Genomic DNA, 16,544 nt, shown 5'->3' on the forward strand with positions numbered 1-16,544 from the left:
CTCATTGATTCCTCTTGACAAGTTACAAATATAAAACCCCAACCTGCAAATCTGGGTGTACATCTTTTGCAACAGATGACCCAATGAGGTGACTTCTGCATCTTCCTGGAGGCTTCTCTTTGCAAAGAAGCCAGCCAATTCAGTGTCATACTCTAAATCTCACTTGTTACTCAGTATAGTTTCCTTGCCATGTGTCAGCTACAGATGAAGATTTTTTTAAGGTGCACAGGATTCAAATGATCAGCACAGAAGTGACTGAAGACTTCTAAAAGTGCATGAGTGCTGATTATTTCAATCCAGGTGTGTTGTGCTGACTTTAATCGCATCTTAAACTTGGATTTCTATTCATCATCAAACGGAAAAGCACAATCACTTCAGTATGTCTGATAACCATGGTGATGTCATCGCACAGTGGTTCTCAAACTCAAGGTTGTGAAAACATCATTTGTTGTATTGAAAGGTTGGTTATGGTTTTGTACTGCACCAGTGTATCGCCATGTCTTTTGCCCCTGCTTTCACACCGATTTGCGCTTTTATGCAATACTGATTTTTTGTAAGCCTTAGTGCTTGCTCTGATAATTTTAATGAAATAAAACCTAACTTCATCATTCTCCATGTTGTAAGTAAGCGGGGTAACATGTGCTCACAGCTGTACTTTAATGGGTCACAACAAAAAAAGTTTGAGATTCACTGTCTTTGTCTATGATGTAAGAAACAGTTTGTTTCACCAGTCTGAAGCACACAATTGTAGTCCAAATAAAAGAAAAAAACAACACTAAGAAACACAGATCTAGAAAAATACCCTAAAAATATAGCAAAAGTCTATGTAACATTGTGTTTTGCTTCAGAGAATCCAGCTGCTATGGAAAACACTGTTATTGGGCTGTTTTGGACTGTGTGACTCTAAAGCCCCGTATATCACTATTTAATTGAATCTACCTTACTGTGTGTGCAGTGCTGGCAACTGATTGCTGAAAATGTTATCTTGTGGATTGAGATAATACTTCTGGGTCACAGCTATAAATTAAGACTGTATAAATACATAGAAAACTGCTTTTGGAAGGTGTAGAATGACACTCAAAGATCCAAAACATCAGTCAATTACGCTATTACTGTCTAAATGTGCTTTAGTGTGGATATATACATGGTAGGGAATGCTATCTTTTTGGTCGGGCATTTGCATTGGTGTCCATGCTTCTTTACAAGAGGGGTCCTTTGTGGCTTTCTGTTGTATGTCCTTTCATTCCTGCTCAGAGCAGCTTCCTCTGTTCCTGTTGGCTGCTGAACTCTTTACTTCTTTTCCAGAGGGATCTTTTGTGTAGCCTGTTACTGTTGGCGCCAACTGGGGGAGAAAAGGTAGGCATACTGATGACATCATGTAAACATGAGTTGCCAAAAGACTTATAAATTACCCTGAAGTGACTGGGGTGGCTAAAGGATCCAGTTCAAAAGCTACCATGTGTTCCTCATCAGTGTAACGTTGAAGTGTTAGCTCTGCAGGAGGTGTATTTTCTGTGTATAAAATATGCTGAGTTTCCCATGCTTCACAGTTTATGCCCTGTTTGTTCCAAGGTTTAAATCTCCCTACATTGGTCCGGGCTGTCCATTTCTTCTACATTTCTTGTTAATGAGTGAGGTGGATTGAAAACATGCACTAGGGACGCCCAAGTAGCCTCGGATTTAAGGCATTGACAATGAACTGCAATGTCCCCATTTTAAGTTTGACCAGGGACCTTTGTTGACCTTCACATTTGTTGTAATGGCTACTTACATACTAACATAACTGGTGTTCCATTGAGATAACTCGACTTTTCTCATTACTTAATAGGAGCCTTCAGCTATGCAATCACCGTGTTTACATTAATTAATTTTCTCATTGTGAGTGGTGATCACGGCTTAATACATTTAAAAAAAATTATGGATGGTAAATCTCTATTTCAGCATTTTACTGCAAGCTCACCTTCTGTGCATTCCACTTGTGGCTCCTCCCACAGTCCGTCTGGCAGACAGCGTACGACAGGCCGGTGGCGCTGTGTGTAGCCTGCATCACACTGGTAGCGGACTATAGAGTTTGCAGGGTAGCGCTCTCTGCTGGTGCCCATCGGCCGGCCGTGTTTGACCTCAGGGGGAGCTCCGCACATGACTGAAAAGAAGACCAACAACAAATTAAAATAAAAAACAGCAGTTTGTTAATAGACAGACATCAAGTGACAGTTGGTGGTTACGAAGCTTGTCTTGGTCAAGGTTACGGGTTCATTTTTGTACCATGAGCCCACTCAAGATTCTTGTTTTATCAATCTAATGTCTTACAGTGCATGAAGATGTAGTGTGATTTCAGCATATGTGTAGCTAGTGTTACACAGGGCTATCTCTGTTATTGGCTCTTACTGAGATGCTTTCCAACCACAGTAAACCAAACTATTTATTAATCAAACTCTATGTTCCACATCCCAAGTAAATGTTCCTACTACTGCAGACAGAATTCCCAGAAGCATGTCTTGGCCAGACACATATTCCAACCCAGTAAGCCTACCAGGTCCAGTCTTGCAGGTGAATGGAAGGTGGTAGTTGCAGGGCACGTCATTCCACTGTCCGCCCTCTTGCCAGATCATCACCACACAATCCTCCCCAGAGTTGAAGTAGTTATCTGGCTGGTTGGGCCTCCAGTTCTCAAAGGTCTAAGGCAGTTTCAAGGATAATCAATAAATACCGGTACATTAAAAAGACAGATAGATAGCTGTTAAGCAACTAAACTCACCCTAGGACTGCCGTCTGTCCAGCGGAACTCATTTTGCACATCTTTGTCATTAAGTCCAATCCACTGGTAGTCCTGACCATTGGCTGCATTACAAATAAAAAGAGATTTTAGTTTTGCAACAACTCATACATGCCCTCCCCGTCATATTATGCTTATATCCCTCTTATGGCCATCGTAGTAACAAGATGCATCATCCCTCCCTGAGGCACAGGGCCTACAGCGCTACCCACTGTAACCTCACAGCAATAAGATCCTTGAAACCAACCCAGTTGGCACACCCTGCACACCCTGCCTCTCATCAAGTCCACGCTGCGGTGGGGTTAGGCGTGAATAGGATTAGCATGTGTAGGAAAAGATGGATGCATTGCTGACTCTTTGCAAAGAATTTTGATGCAAAGAAGCATAATCACATCATCTACAATGGTATTTGGGGAGTTTGTCCTTATTCAAATTGACAGCCTAAGGATGGGGGTGTTGTATGCTGTACAGATTATGCACACACAGCTACTCACAGTTGACAAACTTCTGCTCCTCCTCAGAAGTGATGCTGACCAAATGGGCTTTATGCTCTTGACAGTGTTGCTCAGCGTCAGACCAGGTATCTCTCTTCGTAATGTGGAGATAACAGCTGCCCATGAACTCCAACCAGCCTTCGGCACAGCCCTGCCCAGCTAAACACACAAACATGTACATTTGGACAAAAGCATGAAAATATATGGATAAGAGGGAATTTCTATATTGGTGTCCAAGTTGTTCTAGTTTTTCAGCTAAATGGCATTAAAAACAATGTGGTGTTTGTTATGGTAGTTTGGTAACTCACGTGTCAAACAGTCTTCACCAGTGAAACCATTAGGACACTGACACACAGCGAGATCTCCCTGCACAGAGCAGAATCCTGAACTGCAGGGGTTTGGATCACAAGGGTCCGCAGGGGCTGACAGCAGAGAGAAAGAGACGTTACTTTGAACATTATGACTGATTACAGTATGTAGCTCCAGTTCATCAGTGGTGCTGCACCACAAGCAAAATTGGTAAGATACTTTTGGTGGACAAATTAGTGTATTTCCAAAAATGTTGAACATGTGAACCACTTACCATTCACTAAAGGCTGCGCCACAACAGCAGGGGTTGCTAATGACACTGATGGTGTTGTGGGTGGGCTGGTGTAAGCAGTGTAAGTGATCTGAGATCCAGGTGGTAGGGTGACAGAAAGCTTCTCAGTGGTAGTTTTTTCATGAGGGTCTCCACTTCCTGAGAAAGTGCCACTGAAGTCATTATGCCTCCCTGACCCACTTCCTTCCCCGCTTATCTCCACCACCCCCCGGCCCTGCTGAGGGTGGCGGGCCAGTGGCGGTACGGTCACTTCCATCAAATCAGTGTCTGTTAGGTAAATGACATCACCGTGATGCTGGAAAGAGTCCCCAGAGGCAGAGCCACTGCCTGAGACACCAGATGGAAAACCACTTGGAAAGCCACTGTGGAACCCTGATTCAAAGATGCGATATCCAGACACCTCCTGCTCACCAGACGGCTGGGGTGTTAGATCAATGGCACTGTGGTCGACTGATGAAATGCCAGAAATTTCACCAGAGCCTGACCCAGACAAATCTCCTGATCCAGACGTGCTTGATTCCAAGATGGCCCCACTGGTATCAATGCCTCCCTGGCCTAACTCCTGCTCAGTGGGTTTCTGGTGAATTTTCGGCACCTCCACCATCTTCCCATCCACCATGATGATCGTGAAGACTTTGTTGCTACCACTGATGTCCCCACTTCCACTGATAAAACCTGATCCCAATGCACTGAAGCCAGAGTGTTGTCTGTCAAGCCCCTCCCCAGATCCAGATGCACTACCAACATCTCCAGATGTGTCAATCACAGCACTTCCCCCTTCTGCCTCCTGCGGACCTCCAGAGGCAGACTGATCTCCAGAGAAGAAGTCAGTATCTCCGCTGAGGATAATGCTTGGTCCTGAACCAGAGTCGTCACCACTGGCACTGTAGGTGGCTGAATGATCAGCTGAACCAGAGCCGGACTCGGAGACTGGAGGTAAAGTGGGTCTCACTGGGGGAAATATTAATAATCCAGAGAAGAGTACATTAGATACTTTGTTATATCTTGTTTAGCAAAGTGAAAAACTATGTTTAGCTTCATTGAAATTATATAACTATGGCCACTTTTGCAGAAAAACATTCATTTTATTTAGTGTAAGCCACTAAAAATGAGAGTAAAAGCCACTTTTCATTCACACTGTTATTTCCGGCTGTCTTACCAGTAGGAGCGACTTTGTGAGTTGTGATGGTTGTCTTGTTGATAAGCTCCTCTACTTCAGTAATATTTAGCCCAGTTTCAGTTTCATTGTAGTATACTGTAGTTTCAAATAAAAACAAACGAACAAAACTGAAATGATGATGATGCTGAGAAATATCAATGATAATATTAATTAACTACTTTTGGCAAATTCAAGATAAAATTCAGAATAATTTCAACTGCAAGATCAAGCCAAGGTAATATAGCAAGGACTTAGATAACATATTTCATGTCTTACCTGTGGGAGCAAAGTGATCAATTGTAACTGTTGTCTTGTTAATAACATCCACATCCACTGTCACTGTCGTCAGATTCTCACTGGTTTCAGTTTCAACGTGAACAACAGGAATTTCAGCTAAAAAAGACAACAAGAGATAACAGATAAGTTGAGCAATAATTGTAACTTTGACATAAACAGCACTGGGATACACACGCACACACACACACAGATATATATATATATAATTAGGGACTACTACTAATAATAATAATATTATTATAGTAATATCTAATCAAATAATGCACACCATTGTGTCATCATGAAAATTACACTACTAGACTATTACAATACAGCAGCAGTTCCCAACATTTTTTGTCTGATATAAAACCACAGCCCTGTCAGATTAACTCAAGTACCCCTTCATGGACACCAGCTCCAGATGTATTAATTTGAATTCATTTTAAACTGGATGTTATAGAATACCATAAAGTGGATATTGTTAAAACTTTTTTTCACAAAGTTGAATTTTAAGGTTGGTTGACAGAAGCTTAATGTTTCAACCATTTGATCTGTTACTTTTAACCCTTTGCCATTTATCCAATTGTTAATTATATTTCATAATATTTATATTGTACATGCGTATATGTATATGCATCACCAAACAGTATGAGTATGTTTTTGGTCATATCACACACTTCTCTATATCAATTTGTTATTTAGGTAAGTTTATCCATTAAAATCTAAATGGAACCACACCTAACTATTTCCTACCTTTAAAACAGTAGGCGTCGTAGCGTGAGTGCTCATCAGGAAACCCTGTCTGGTTGGGGTAGGCATAGATGATGTGGACCCCAACCTGACCACCTCCACAATGGGACCTGGGGGTTGTGATGGGGTAGCGGACGCTGCGGTCCATCAACCAGCCTGGACGGCACTTGTCAAGCCCTTGCTTCCAGGCAGCATACAGCTGCCCAGTGGTGGCCAGGGTGGTGTTGAGTTTCTGACAGTGCTGCACAGCCTCATCGTAGGAGAAGCTGTCATAGTCACTGGTGAAGAAGACCTCACCTGGGGAAATGACAGAGGCATTCACAAACATTCAGAAGAGCTCAAACATGTCAGATACAGGTAGAGAGATAGATGGATGTAAGTTCACTTTAAATGTAAATTCTAGTAATTTGATCACAGGGTGTGACTGGGCTCCTCACCTTGCAGACGTTCCACGTAACAAAATACATCGTAATGTTCGCTTGCTGGCCTCAGGCCATAGGATCTGACTCCTGGGAGGTGTGGCAGATTACCAGCACAGTTATCTCTGGGTGACACGATGGGATACCTGAACATAAAACAGGATGTTGGTACAGTATATTGAGGCTTTGCTTTGACATGATATCCCTCCAGGAATCAGTTTTTTTATACACAATACATAAAACTAGAGTTTTGATTGGTTTCAAATTTGTATACAACAAATACCTCCAACTGAGACGAGAACTGCGATGGTCTTAAAGAATGTTTTAATTATTTGATCTCAATGTTAGGGTTGCAGTTTTGCTGAAATATGTAGCCTAGTCCAAGAACATGTTAAGAAGTTTTTGTAGAGGAAAAAATATAATCAAAATATAATCAAACTGGAAATGGAAAATAAACTCAGTGCACACTATGGGAAACATATTATGTATATTGTTATATTGGTCTGTCTCTGTTCTGAACATGCCTCCATCTCACCTGACAGTCTGATCGCGGAGCCAGCCAGCGTCACATTGGTGCAGGCCTTTCTCAAAGGCTGCCTGCAGTTGCTGGGAGCTAGCAATGACCGCCCCAATATTCTTGCAGGCCTGCTGAGCTTCCAGAAAGGTCAGAGTGTACCGACCGGTGATGGGTCTGTAGTGGAACACCACACCTGGGAAATGAGGGACATTTGGACAGAAGGAAGGTAAAAAGTCAAATTTTATGTAATTTTTATTTTTCATCTTTATTTCCTCACTATGCACTTTTCCAGATGCAGATTGTTGTCATTTACTCATGATTTGAACATTTATTAGTCATTTATTGGCACTAAACAGTTTGCTTCAGAAGTTTATTCCAGAGTTCAACATTGATTCTTCTGTCCCATTTTTAATCTTTTAAATGCTGTCAAAATTTGGAGCCAACATTTATTAAAAAAAATTCATCACCCAACCAGTATTCTTTAGTATCCGCAAAGGCAGGAACTTGAATAAACGCCAAGACTCTATCTCATTTGGGGAAGAGGTGAATGTTCAGCCGTCTAGATTTCAGTCCTCGCCAAAGGCTACACATTTGTAGGCCACATCACACAAGTCAGTTGTTCTTGTGCTGCTGTTTTTTGCTGTTGTGCCCTTTTATTATTCTGCTCTAAAAGTGCATTTTTAACATAAACATATTGAACAAATTCCAAAGGGTTTTGCAATTGATCAAGTACATAACTAGCTTACCTGTGGGAGCCATGGCAGTATCCATGTCTGTCAGATCGAGTCCAGGTTCTCGCACCACAGGTGTCACTTTAGAATACGTGTCTGTCACGCCGGGTGGGACAGGCAGTGGGAAGAGGGTGTCGACTTCTCCACCGATGATCTCCTCATCCACAGGGAAGCGGGTGGGTTCTGGGTACGGCGCAGGGGCGGGTGTTATGCGGATGATGTCTGGGAAAGGAGTGGTCCTCCCGGGTACGGCACCATCATCCTCACCAGCTGGGGAGATTGCATAATTGCTTGATGAAATTGACAGTTTTTAATGCCTTATTATCTAAAACTGGGTTAATGTTGATGATTACAATCAGCAAGGATCCAAGAAATCTTAAAGAAAAATACATCCAAGTATCTCAGAGTACATTTTTCCTTAAGTTTCCATGAAGGATTTACCTTGGAAGCAGATAGCATCGTAGCGAGAGTCTGGGTAGGGGTATCCTGTCTGGTTGGGGAATAAGTAGACAGTTCTCACTCCCAGGAGCCCCCCTCCACACTGAGGCCTGGCGATATTGATGGGGTAGCGTACACTTCTGTCTGCCAGCCAGCCAGCATTACACACATCCATGCCAGCCTGCCAGGCCAGGTAAAGCTCTCCGGTGGAGGCAAGCCGGGCACCAAGTTTGACACACTGATCTCCTGCTTCATAGAAGGTAAACTTCTCTACAGACATGGAATAGAAGACTCTGCCTAGGAGGCGAGAAGGGGAGACAAACACATTGACATGACAGTCTACAGTTGTGTATGCAGGATTCATGTGGGTCAGGTAGGTTTTGTAGCTACCCGCGTTAGATTAGTGTACCTGACATCTTCTCAGCAAAACAGTACACGTCGTAGGTCTCGTTGACATCTCTCACGCCATAGGTTCTCACGCCAGGGAAGGTCTCCTTATCTCCATAGCAACGCTCTCGTGGCTCCTGGATGGGGTACCTTGAGAGGTCCAGAGAGATGTCAGACAGCTGATGGACATTTTTGTTCTTTTTCTTTTTTATTGCATGTCGGTTGATATGTTAAAGACATTTGTTTGTTCAATGTTATCAGTGTCAGAGTTAGAAAAGACACCAAAAACAAAAAATTCATTGGATTGTCTCATCAGGTCACAAAAAATGCAATCCGTCTGAATAGGACAACATTAAGACTGGAGCTGGGTGATATGGCCAAAACATTTTTACAATAAAAAGTTTCTATAGTTATTACGATAAATGCTAAATCATAATTTCCTTCGAGTTTCAAGGCTGAGTTGCTCCTGAGAGAAAATTGAAGGAACCACAAGGTTAATTGTGGTTTTAAACTAAGCTTTATGGTCAGAACATGACAAACACTTGCCAAACAGTGGATCCATTAACAAATTTGAAGTAGAACATTCAAAACAATTAAGTAAAATCTTTTTTCAGTCCCTTTTCCTCTTATATCTTAATAGAAATATCAACTGCTAATTCGTTATAACATTTGTTATATTGTTATTGAGGAAAATTAAATTGAGAAAAGTATCATTATTGTTTTATTACCCAGCCCTAATAAAGATTAAAGGGGTCAGTATGTTTCATCATTCAACAGCATCTCAAAGCCCCACCACCTACACCTTTTGTCGGATGTCTAAATTGGAACAGCTGCATCTGAAATTTTTTGTAACATGGCCAGCCTGTCCATTCTGTGTGGATTTTCTCTGTATGCTCTGATTTCTTCCTACAGTCCAAAGACATTCTGATTTGGTGAATTAAAACTTTAACGTGCTCGTAGGTGTGACTGTGATTTCTTCAAAGGCATGAGCAGTTTAGAAATGATGGATGGATGGATGGATGGATGGATGTGCACTACCTAACAGTCTGATCAGAGAGCCATCCAGCATCACACTGGTGGTATCCATCATCATAAGCAGCCTGGAGCTGGGCTGGAGTGGCGATGGTGGCACCGTTCTGGATACAGGCTGCCTTAGCCTTCTCAAACGTCAGGGTGTAGCGGGTGGAGATGGCTCGGTAATGGAACACAATACCTGAGATACAGAAAGCAAGCGGAAGACAGAAGAACTGGGATTCAAATCTTTCAAACTATATTGCCAATTTCAGTGAGCTCTTGTCTAACAACATTGTGCTTGAATTTCACTAGACATAGAGGAACTTTATGAGAGAGTCGGCTATGGATACTTGTTTGTATCCAACCCATCACCAAACAGAGGTGATGTCTCCAGAGGCAGGGGGTTTTAAGCTTAGCAGCACTTGAATTTGTCTGCTAAAGATGTTTTGTAGAAGTTTCTTTTGGAGGTACTAAAAGTTCATCCTGTTGTAGTTTGAGAGAACCTTTAAGGTAGAACTTCTGTATGTTTGGTGGTCAACACTGATGGAAGTTTGACTACCATGTGGTGAGTATATAATGACTTCAATTGAATGAAACTGTTAACGTTTCTGTGGCGTACCCTGAACCTGGATGTCCACAGAGTCATAGTTGTCCTCGATGCCGTTTATCACCTCGCAGCGGTAAGTGCCAGAATCTTTGGACCTCAGCTCTGTTATCTCCAGAGTGGCATCAGTGGGCACCAGTGGGTAGTTGATCATTGTCACTCTGTCCAAATATTCTGTCTCAACATTAACTTTTCCCTTTGATGCCACAAGGATCGTGGTGACTTTCTCCTTGGTGACGTAGGTCCATTTGATGCGGTGAGACAGCGGGGCAATGGTTGGGGCTCCAGGGTCATTGACTGTGTTGTCTTGAAAGTAGCATGGTATCACTACCTTGCTGCCCAGGAGAGGACGGAGAGGCATCTCCAAAGGGATGCTGACACGCAACGTGCCATCCATGTCTAGGGTAAAGATGCGTAAAGATAGGTCAAGGTTAATTTGTTAATCTTTTTATTTGTTAATGAGGATATCCTAATAAATCTTTGCACAACCATTGAGGCAGAACTACTATAAAAGAGGTACAAATGATGGGTTTAGTGTCTTGCTCAAGGACACTATGACATGTCACATTTCAGGGGGGAGTACTACATATCTGTAAATGCCTAGGAAAATAACTTGGAAAAAAATGGTGAGTTAGCGAGTTCATCATCATCAGTTCTAAGTTCTAATCAGATAGTAGATTACACAGAAAAATATGACAGGACTGATGAATACCTTTTATAATAGGTAATATATTTTATAATAATTTTTCATTTTCTTCAAATAGTCAGGTTTTCAATGGTCTGGAGACAAGTATTTAATTTGTGCACAATGATGATGAAGATAAGAATCCATTTAATACAAAAAACACACTTACCTTCATGGTCTTTAAACAATATTGTTGCAGAGATGAGGGGCAAGGACACACACAGCAGAAGCAGGGGGGTCATCGTTACCTGAAATAAAATCCCAAATGACAACATTGGACTCAAATTTGTGTGGACAAGATAATGAATAACAAAAAGCACAGGCAGAGCTACTGGAGGCCATTTAAATGTTAAGATATATGGCCTTTTCAAGGCCAACTTGTGATCATTTACTGATCACAAGTTGGCTAAAATTAGCAGAATCAAAGACAAGCATAAATTCACTATATAGAGAGTATTTAAATGATACAACCTTTCTACCCTCTTTACTAGAAATGGTCACTGAATGAACAGTGAACTAAGTGTTGGAATGAATTAAATGGTTTATTATCATTTCTTCCACCCCTGAATGCCACTGTTTTTTTCCTAACTCCTGTACGCTAACGTTCATAATCCATGTTATCCAGGATATTAAGTGCATTTGGTTATTACGTCAGTCTCGTTAGATGAAATGGAAATATGACGTCAGGAGTCTCTAGTATCATTTGGAAATACCATTCATGCTCGGTGAGTAATAAAAGCCCCTTTGTCTCTGGACACAGGAAATGTCTTTAGTACTAAAATAGCCTCAGGCTGAGAGAGAGTATAATTCATTCATTTCAAATGCTTTTCCATTTGTTAAAACTAACGAAGAAATGAATGTTGAAAGAAGGCATTTTTTCCACCTTTCTAACTGTCTTTTGTCTGTGGGCATACAGAGTATTTATAGGATCTGTGTTTGTATGTAAATACAATCTGCTGCTTGTTTTCAGTATATCAAGCTTTTCTGGTTACAACTACAGTAACAGTGCATCTGATTGCCAATAGAATGTGCTATGTATGAATTATATACCTTATTTCTTTTCTCTTAAATACATATAACAAATAAACAAGTATTAGATGGATTGCCATGAAATCTGGGGCCCAGAGGATGAATCCTAATGACTTTGGTGATCTTCATATAGCACCACCAGAAGGTAAAAAGTTTTACTTAACCAGTAAAATATCCAGGACAATCTTCGACCGCCTTTGTGATCCCCTGACTTTTCATCTAGCGCCACCGTCAGGTCAAAAATCAGCCTCCTGCTAACATGCTAAACTAAGATGGTGGTGAACATTGTACAAGCAACAACATCAGCATATTAGCGCTGCCATTGTGAGTACAGTACATTTGCATGCTGCTGGTAAGTAGTTTAAAGGACCACTGGCATAATTTTCATTTAAAGGCCAATGATCTAACACACACAAAAGTAGTTATATAGCTCCTATGATCTAAATGCTGTTTCTGAGGGGTTTTCTCTCCTGTAAAGAAAACAGGTTTTTCATTTTTTTTATTGGTCACAAAATTCTAATTCATAAAAATCATTAAATATCAGCAACTGGCAACTTCAATCCAAAAACACCAGCTTCGCCATCACAGTCCCACATCTGTCAGCTCAAACCCTGATTAACACGTTGCTTATTTTCTCTCAACTTTCCAACGCTGTGGCGTGCAGCACCGTCAAACTTATGAAACCGTTGCAAGCCCCAACTGAAACCTCATTGTGCTGTGTTCACAAGCCGGAGAATGCACCCAGTTCATTCCAAACAGCCACACAGAGACATTAACAACTCATAAACCTGATGTTGCAAAGCATTTGCAGCGTCTGATCTGGGGTTGGCAGCCTGGTGTAAGGCAAAAAGAGAAATGCAGTGACCTTTCAAGTTCAAGTGACTCAACCAATCATATACATTTACTGTAAATACACTGATATAAACGCATGACAACTTTGTTTGAGATGTATGTGTGCTGCTAGCATTCTCAGAGATCCACAGGTCTAGGATCCAGTACGGTAGGACTAATATTTGCCCTGCTGTCTAAAAGCTGTCTGAGAGTGAACGTTGGCCCAGTTGCAGAGGAAACACAAAATACCACACAGCATATGTAGACAAATCCACCATGGAATAATGACGCACTGTTATTCTTTTATTATCACACTGCGATGTTTAGTCCACCCCCGGAACCTCTTTCAGATGACGTTTTATTAGTTTGGTTATTTTTGGTTCTCTTGATTTCTGGCCTTTTGTGGCTTTTCTTGTTATTGTCAAACATTCAAAGTTATTCCTGACTTACTCCATGATTTTACCTGAAATTTAGGCTATGTTGACCTTAGTCACAACTTTTCTTGATTATGACCAAATTTCTTTTTTCCCCAAATTACCTTCCCACAACAACCACCAATGAACTTCTCCTTTAAGGCTACTTTAAAACAATGAATTCCTTGATTCTTAATAGGTTCAAAATGTTGAGTCAAGAATGACAGCTTAGCTTTATGATTTTAAGGTATATACACACCAAACCTGTGTGTAATTTACTTTTTTTATACATTTTTTTTTTCATTACGGCTGCATGGCAACTGTCTTTTTTTGCTTCAATATTATTACAAACTCAATTTCACTCTACAGGCTGTTATATTTTGACAAATAAATCAACCTTGTATCTTTCCATAATATCACACTGCCTCCAACAATGTATAAAACAGTCAAAAAAGTATATATCCAATAAAAAGGAACTTAACAGCAACTGAAAACAATGTTTTGGTTTACATCTCACCTTTCTGCAGTGATGTAAAGTGTACTCCAGAGTGAGGCAGTACAATGTGACATCACTGTTGGGTATGGTTACAGGTATAATGGAGCACATTTCTGACCATACCCATCAGTGGTGAAACTGGGCAATGAGCCTGGTATTAAGTTACTTTACTACAACTACTTGTAAAAAAAAAAAAAAAAAAGTTAGTGATAATGGGTAGATAAAGGGGACATCTATAAATAAAAATGCTACTGGACTTGGTTGAAGATACTAGAAGACGTTTCGTCCCTCATCCAATTCATTAGAGCTGTATTTTTCTGACTGTCCTTTTACCGAAAAGCACTGAGTCATATAGTATTTTACATGAAATTACAATGCCAAATGTCACAGTTAAGGTGGATCTCACAAAATTGATAAAGACAGCAATGACCAGCTAGCAATTGAACTGTGCTCATACTCCCCAATACATTAACAGAGACAATGCCAGAGAATTCACCATTTCTCTGACTAAGCCAACCAAAACCTTGACTCATTATTGAGTCACTGAGCAGATCCTCAGCTCTCTTTAAATGCTTCATTTAAACTGAGGCCACCTTATAATGTGCACTAGCATTTGTGAGCAAGCCACGCCAGGCCAGGTCAGCCCTCTCTCCACAGTGTGCCCATTCAGTTGGTGGGGTGGCTGCTGCTCCCCTGTTCGGTCGCTGTGGTATGTTCCGCTCCCAGCTGAGGTGGAGGGCAATAAGGCCTTGGTCTGTTCCAGCAACGGACAGGGGCAGGGCCTCGGGGGATGTGACCCTGCCAAGGTAAACACAAGGCGGGCATCCAGGGGAGGCCCCCCCACCACCACCACCTCCCGCCTCCACTCACTCTCCCCCAACTCTCCAGAGTCCCTCAGCAGAAGAACAGAGTTGACATTGATACGAATACACACAGAAACACAGACTAACACTCATAGATCACCAAGGGGATGTGTGGCAGCGCACGTCCGATACCCCTGGCAAAGAAAACTCATGGGAGTGTGTGTGCATATGTCAGTATTGACACATACTGTAAGGCCTGTGTTTGAGAACACACACAGACTCTTGTACAGTGAAAAGGCTGGAATGTAAAAAAAAAAAAAATCATATTCCAGGTGCTCATGGTGCATTAGTTATACACATACATATACCTACAAACACAGCGGTCCATGATCAAAGCTTGAGCAGAATGGGAACATTATTTAAATAAGTAAATGAAACATACAGAAAAGTAGACATGCATATATTGAATGCCTGAATTATCATGTCTGTAACAAGACTGATGTCTCAAATGTCACTTTAGTCATTTACAGATTATCCTAAAGATAAAAAGTGTAAAGAGATTTGCTTTAACTGGACCCTTTGTCAATCTTTTTTTTTTAGTTTCCGACATCTGAAAATTGCAATTCACAACATGTGCTCACACAGACTGATGTTACCATAGTAACAGGATGTCACTCTTGAGAGTAGCTTAATATAATGTAATAAGTAACATAGTTTCCCCCCTAATCAAACACATCTGCTGTTCAAATGATCCACTCAAAATTTGAATTCAAAAGAAAGTACATTCCCCCCCCCCTTTTTTCATTTAAGACTCAAGGTCAGGATTATAGTTAGGAAATGGATTATATGAGAATGTCAAGATGTTTTCAGTTTTACCAATCAGCAGTGAGACTGCATCTTCTAATTTAGATGGATATTTGTGTGCGCTGTTGCACATTTAAGTATCTCATTCTACATACGGCCATCAGTGGTTCCCAGACTGGATATCAGACCATGCAGAAAAACATATTTCTGCTCAACAATATATTTTTTTGATTTTCTTTTTTTTGTGAATTACTGGATAATTTTACCTGTTCAGGCCTTTCAAAAGCTAATTTGAAAAGAAAACAAATTGCTCTCCAATCAAAGTGGTTAAGAAGGTAGACATATGCAACCAGAGATGAGGGATCACAAGTAGAGGTTCCTTCGTTTTAAGGTGTCACAAGCAATAAAAATTCAGACCACAAATCATTGGCAAAAGAGACAACTTACGACACAGCGCCACAATGACAACTGGTATACTAAGACATAATGAATTCAGACAATGAGTAAATTTGATCATTCAGTAATGTGATACAATTTCATACATGCCACTCTCCATCCAGGGAAGCCATCCAGAATGCAAACTGACCTTATAAATATGATTCATTTCCATATTCGACATCAAATTTTAACAATTTCCTCCTAACAGTTTCCTCTTGTTTTAGCCACATGATACATTTTAAATCAAAGCAAGTTAAAAAGTGCAAAAGCTGACTCCATTAACACCTCGCTAAAGTCTACTCAGCAAAATGCAGTTACCATGCCAGGCAGCAAATAATTCACAACTCTCTCTTTAAAGTTAACACTAAGGATCTAATAAAATTTTAGTCTTATCTGTTTTGTTAAATGTGATTTGTATTTCTTATAATTACCTTGATATTGAAAAAGAAACTTGTTGAAACAGTTACCTGTGACATCTGAGCACAGTACCTCAACCAAATACCTGTCCCCAAGCAGAGGATGAAGAAGTGTCAAAATATCCCCTAAAACCCCTTCACAATATTCCTTATCAGGGACTCCAGTGGTGAGTTGTAAACGTACCGTTGATGCTCCAAAGCTCCTAGTGCCAGTGACTCCAGGGGCCTCTTGCTCCTGCCAGTGTAGGAGAGCAGAAAGAAGCTTTATTCAAACTCTACCACACATTTAGATGTTGGAAAGAGAGAGGGCGGGAAAGAGAGAGAGTGCGATGTGGTCTCCTGCCAGTTGGTGAGGTCATTCAAACAGCCTTGAATATCAAAGCTGAAGCATAGAAACAGACAAATTCTTCAAAATAACTAAAAAAGGAATATTTCCTGCACCCGCTTGATTTCAGGTTATCTC

The 16,544-nt window shown here is 40.9% G+C and overlaps 1 protein-coding gene across 1 annotated transcript; it reads right to left on the reverse strand.

The window, feature by feature from the left end:
• Positions 1 to 622: 622 nt before the first annotated feature.
• Positions 623 to 11,093, reverse strand: acanb (aggrecan b). Its single transcript, XM_046037033.1, has 17 exons — positions 11,021 to 11,093; positions 10,182 to 10,565; positions 9,587 to 9,761; positions 8,571 to 8,698; positions 8,147 to 8,458; positions 7,739 to 7,993; positions 7,011 to 7,275; positions 6,494 to 6,621; positions 6,060 to 6,353; positions 5,307 to 5,423; positions 3,854 to 4,822; positions 3,579 to 3,692; positions 3,271 to 3,429; positions 2,759 to 2,841; positions 2,534 to 2,678; positions 1,961 to 2,143; positions 623 to 1,342 (listed from the first exon to the last, which is right to left on the reverse strand). The coding sequence occupies exons 1-17, from the start codon at positions 11,091 to 11,093 to the stop codon at positions 1,251 to 1,253; spliced, it is 3,876 nt and encodes a 1,291-aa protein (XP_045892989.1). The 3' UTR covers positions 623 to 1,250.
• Positions 11,094 to 16,544: the final 5,451 nt, after the last annotated feature.

The sequence above is a fragment of the Micropterus dolomieu genome, linkage group LG22, assembly GCF_021292245.1.
Source record: "Micropterus dolomieu isolate WLL.071019.BEF.003 ecotype Adirondacks linkage group LG22, ASM2129224v1, whole genome shotgun sequence".
Taxonomy (NCBI): domain Eukaryota; kingdom Metazoa; phylum Chordata; class Actinopteri; order Centrarchiformes; family Centrarchidae; genus Micropterus; species Micropterus dolomieu.

What these genes read in the sequence shown, in the direction of transcription:
- acanb (XM_046037033.1), bottom strand. Translation starts at nt 11,093, where the DNA reads ATGACCCCCCTGCTTCTGCTGTGTGTGTCCTTGCCCCTCATCTCTGCA. An exon ending in TGATCACTTTGCTCCCACAG is followed by an intron (nt 4,823 to 5,306) that starts GTAAGACATGAA and finishes TATTTCCCCCAG; the next exon opens with TGAGACCCACTTTACCTCCA. An exon ending in CACCTGCAAGACTGGACCTG is followed by an intron (nt 2,144 to 2,533) that starts GTAGGCTTACTG and finishes TCTTCTTTTCAG; the next exon opens with TCATGTGCGGAGCTCCCCCT.